General features: G+C 38.0%; 2 protein-coding genes across 3 annotated transcripts in view; one reads left to right on the forward strand and one right to left on the reverse strand.

Moving 5' to 3' along the window:
* LOC106881568 (solute carrier family 23 member 1) overlaps positions 1-5018 on the forward strand; it is a 157573-nt gene that overhangs the window by 24668 nt on the left and 127887 nt on the right. The gene's annotated exons all lie outside the window — the stretch shown is intronic.
* Positions 2579-5018, reverse strand: part of LOC106882715 (NADH dehydrogenase [ubiquinone] 1 alpha subcomplex assembly factor 4) — a 3453-nt gene continuing 1013 nt past the window's right edge. Inside the window, exons 1-3 of one of the 2 annotated variants that reach the window (XM_014933482.2) lie at positions 4290-4980; positions 3207-3295; positions 2579-3017 (exon numbers count right to left, since the gene is read on the reverse strand). In XM_014933482.2, coding sequence (XP_014788968.1) covers positions 2613-3017; positions 3207-3295; positions 4290-4500 — 705 coding nt within the window. In that variant the 5' untranslated portion in view covers positions 4501-4980 and the 3' untranslated portion in view covers positions 2579-2612. Of the gene's footprint in view, positions 3018-3206; positions 3296-4289; positions 4981-5018 lie in introns of those variants that run through there. The other variant, XM_014933483.2, reaches the window with a different exon arrangement.

Genomic DNA, 5018 nt, shown 5'->3' on the forward strand with positions numbered 1-5018 from the left:
CCAAAGTTATGAAGAAAATGCTGAACAGGAATATTAAATCGAATTTAGCATTTGATCACTGATTTATTTTATCGACCTCGTATGGGCAAAAGGGAAAGCTGACCTTGACAGAAATTAAAATAAAGGGATAGCTAGAGGCATTTATCTGGGGTTAATAAAATAGTGATTCTTCCAACGTCTGCAAGAATGCTTAATCGAATATGCAGAATCTCTGTTAAATATGAGGTTTAAATTATTATACACATATGGTGCTTAAAACAAGGGAGGGGGGTAAGGTCGTTTCCGTTAGAATCCGAGAGAGAAACCTAACAAACCCTAAACTAAATACTGTAAGGGGTTTACAGTCCAACTACTACGCTATAAACCAGTCTAGCTCATTCACTAAAAACTAACCGTTAACATTTTATATGCCACAAACCGACGAAGAATTTTGCAGTCGTTCGGCCTGCTAAATATACCACCCCGAAATCATACTCTAGTCATTGAAAATAAAGGACGTGTTAGATAATGTGATCTTGTTTGTTGTACATAAGAAACAGATCATTACGATCGGAACGTTTTTGGTTTATAAGCTATACGTATAGAAGAGTGATGTATGCCGGTTCATAGATCTATTTGGCCAGAGTTGACTTGGGGCTTGTTAATTTGTTACACCAAGATAATATTCACAATTAGACTGCGTAAATAATTAAACACTTAACATAGTTACAATGTTTTTCTTCTACACAAGAAGAGCAAGTTAATATATAAAAAGACACAGAGAAATAAAGCGACAATTAAGATCTTAATTACGTACCTGCGTCCAAAGGAGAAACTTTTGAATTGACTAAGGAAAGCTAACTGCGTTAGAAACATAACAGGGAATTCGTATTTGTCTCTCTTGCCTTGTCACATTTCTTTATCTTTTGTGACCAACCAATGAGAGGCCACAATATGATCACAGGCCTTTGCTAGAAATAGCTCCTAAATTTCATTCAAATTAGGTGTAGAATACCCGCCCACCTGTTTTCGCTTTTGTTGTTTGTGTTACAGATTCCGATATAAGCGTACTTTCATATTATAATAGTTTATTCAAAAACCGAGGTCGGCCTTGCTTTCGTTCTTTCGGGTTCGATGTAATCTAGAATAAAAATTACTTCTTAACTGGTTCAATCAGTAAATAGGTTAACATTGACATTCATGCAAGTGTTACGTGGGTCAGACGCAACACGTTATATTTGTCATTATTTGCTCGTACTCTTAGTGGCGAGCTGGCAGAATCGTTAGTTCGCCGGACAAAATGTTTTGTGGCATTTCGTCAGTCTTTATGTTCTGGGTTCAGATCCCGCCGAGGTCGTCTGCTTTTCATCCTTTCGGGGAATAAGCGGAGCAAGAGCACACACGAAGACGGAAAGTATCGCTGTAGACGTCACAGATGTGTGACGAAAGATTTCCAGACAATGGATATGAGTTAGAACAAGAATAAACGAGTGAAGATCGAAATATATAGTGCATGTGTTTATTTGGCTAAAAACGAAATGACAGTTCTAAAAAGCAACTATATATATATATATCTAATCTATTTGGCTACCAGCATCAATTTTGTTCGAATTGATTCGATATTCAGTGTAATGTTACACTTTTATTGGTGAATGAATGACGTGAATATCCCAATTTCTTAAATTTTCACTTAAAAAAAAAAAAATTTTTTTTTCGCGAAATACGCAGAAAAATCGGAGATTATGATTCTGAAAAATAAATTTGGTAAAATTTCAATTCCTGAATTCCGAACATAACAACAGGTGAAATACCACGAAGCATTTCGCCCAGTGTGCTAATGATTCTGCCAGCCCACCGCCTTAATCATCATCATCATTATCGTTTAACGTCCGCTTTCCATGCTAGCATGGGTTGGACGATTTGACTGAGGACTGGTGAAACCAGATCCTTTCTATTAAAGGCACAATGCCTGAAATTTGGTGGGAGGGGTCTAGTTGATTACATCGACCCCAGTGTTTCACTGCTATTTAATTCATTGACCCTAAGAGGATGAAAGGCAAAATCGACCTCAGTGAAATTTGAACTCAGAATGTAGTGACGGGTGAAATGTCTCTAAGCATTTTGTCCAGCGTGCTAACGATTCTGCCAGTTCACCGTTTTAATAATAATAACAACAATGATAACGAGCACCCAGAGAGTGCAAACCTCCGCCATGGCAACACCAACGTCCTCTCAATGATGAGCCAGAGATGATTTTTAAAATGAGAATATCTGAAATAAACTCAACTGCGCTCACAAACAAGAATACTAATAATGAATCTGACCGATCTCAAAAATTAAGTAAAAAAATAAAAACAGGAAAAATAATCCAGAATCCTTGTCCGGTACCAGATCGATCCCAAAATTTAATCAGTTTGTGCCAGCCATGAGGCCAAACATCTCTGAAAGTTTCATCCAAATCCATCCAGTGGTTCTTGAGATATCTTGTCCACAAACAAACACAACTGAAAACAATACCTCTGCCTTAGCGAAGACGGAGGTAATAATAATAATAATAATAATAATAATAATAATAATAAATAACAACAGACTGCCTGGAAATTATTTAAAATTATATTTGTTAACATTTTCTATTATGATTTTTCTATATTCTTTTCACGGATTTCTTTTTTACTTGGCTTTTTAGCTTCCTTAGCAAAGTCAAGAAGTTTTCTCTGTCTCTCCGATTCCATTTGAGACATTTGGGATTTCAAAACAGTCAAAAGATGAGGAAATTTCTCTTCCATTTTCTTTGGAATATGCATATGAAAGACCTGAAAATATTTTAGAATCTGCTGAGCATTATGAAGTTCCAATTTGTATTCACTTGCAATGTGGCTGGTACTGTATAATTTTGGATTTGTTTGGTGCTGAGAAATGAGATTCAATGCTTGACTTATAGTAACACGACCCGGTGGTACATGAGCCGGTTCCACAACTCCGTATTTTGGTTCTGGCAGCGTAGTAGAGCGATCTGGTAATTTAGGGTTTTTGAATGGCTGGAGGCAAAAGAAAGGAAAAAAATATATATAAATATATATAATAATAATAATATTAGAGATAAAATCCAAAATTACAGGTAAAAACTCAATTAAATGCCATAATGGAAACACAAACAAGACTGAAGCCTCACATGACACACACACAAAAAGAAAGTAACCCTGCACCCTTTTCTTAAGGGTCCTTACCTTGTTAGCTGGTCCAATGGATTCTACCCGAACAACTTTAAGTCTTTCATGAAGGAGCTCATCTTTTGAGTAAATAACAGGGCCAGGTTCTGAGAATATAAGCAAACACAAATATTACAAATTAAAGGTTGAAATATATATGTGTGAGAGAGAGAGAGAGAGACGGGGGGGGGGAGACAGAAAGAGAATGTGTGTGTGTGATAATGCAAGTGAATGTATGGGTGTGTGTGTAGGTGTGTGTTTATGAATGTGCACATGTATGCATTTGAGTGCAGTGTACGTATGTGTGAGTGAGGGAGCAAGCGCAAGCATGAGTGTGTGTATGAGGTATTTGTAAGCATCGCTGTGTGGTTAAGGGGTCCAATTCCCAAACATGTGGGACCAGGTTCAATCCTTCTGACTTCTAAAACAGCCCTGTTCCTATAACTTCAGCCTCATATATAACAAATTTAATCATACATCCCTGGCTGAGTGGACAGGCTCCAGAGTCTTTGCAGTGAAAACTGGGAGAGGGCTTTTGGTGGTGTTTCCATGTTATATATATCAGAATTTACAGAGAAAATAAAGCTGACAAATGTGAATTTTCTGAAATTTCCATTCCAATTCTCGCTGTAAAATATTTTCACTACAAATTCCTATATAGGCACAGGCATGGCTGTGCGGTAAGTAGCTTGCTTACCAACCACATTGTTTCAGGTTCAGTCCCACTCTGTGGCACCTTGGGCAAGTGTTTCTACTACAGCCTCAGGTTGACCAAAGCCTTTTGAGTGGATTTGGTAGACAGAAACTGAAAGAAGCCTGTCGTATATATATGTGTGTGTGTGTGTGTGTCCCACATTTGACAACTTGTGTTGGTGTGTTTACATCCCTGTGACTTAGAAGTTCAGCAAAAGACATCCAAAGAATAAGTACCAGGCTTGAAAAGAAATTTGTGGGGAAAATGTTTTCCTGAAAGTTACGAGGGGAAAAAACGAATTTTGTGAAATTTCGGAAAGTCTCCCTACCACACCCCCGTTCCTTTGCTCTGCATGTTTGTCGACTGTGACAGAAAGTGAAATGACAGTATAAAATTAATATTCTTACCTGGCGCAGGAGTGGCTGTGTGGTAAGTAGCTTGCTTACCAACCAACCACACGCCGATTTTTGCCATCTTTTTTTTACAGAGACGTATTCTCCGCAGCGGAAAACGGAGGTTTGTGTAGGAAAAAAACGAAGAAAAAAAAGTGGTGGTGGTGGGGGGAGTCTTGCCTTTTTGAGCTTGGTACATGACTTTGATGAAAAGCAAAGTTGACATCGGTGAAATTTGAACTCAGAATGTAAAGACGGACGAAATGCCGCTAAGTATTTTGCCAGACGTGCTAACGATTGTGCCAGCTCGCCACCAATAATGCTTGTATGTGTCTGAATATCATTATGTAATATGCACTTAGATACTGTGTACAAAAGTATAGTAGGATGTGTATCCTCTCTATATAAATCTATATAATCTTTTATCTTTGTTTCAATCAATTGACTGTGGCCATGTTGGGGCACCGTTTTGAAGGTTTTAGTCGAACATATCGATCCTAGGGCCTTTTCATAAGCCTAGTACTTATTCTGTCGGTCTTTTCTGCCAGACCGCTAAGTTACAGGGACGTAAACATACCAGCAAGTGGTGGTGATGGTGTGAGAGGAGGAACGAACACACACACAGATATATTCATACATATACGACAGGCTTCTTTCAGTGTCCGTGCAGTGGGACTGAACCCTGAACCATGTGATTGGGAAGCAAGCTTTTTACCACACAATTGCCAATATATATATATATAT

The sequence above is a fragment of the Octopus bimaculoides genome, chromosome 27 (genome assembly GCF_001194135.2).
Source record: "Octopus bimaculoides isolate UCB-OBI-ISO-001 chromosome 27, ASM119413v2, whole genome shotgun sequence".
NCBI classification, from domain to species: Eukaryota; Metazoa; Mollusca; class Cephalopoda; order Octopoda; family Octopodidae; genus Octopus; species Octopus bimaculoides.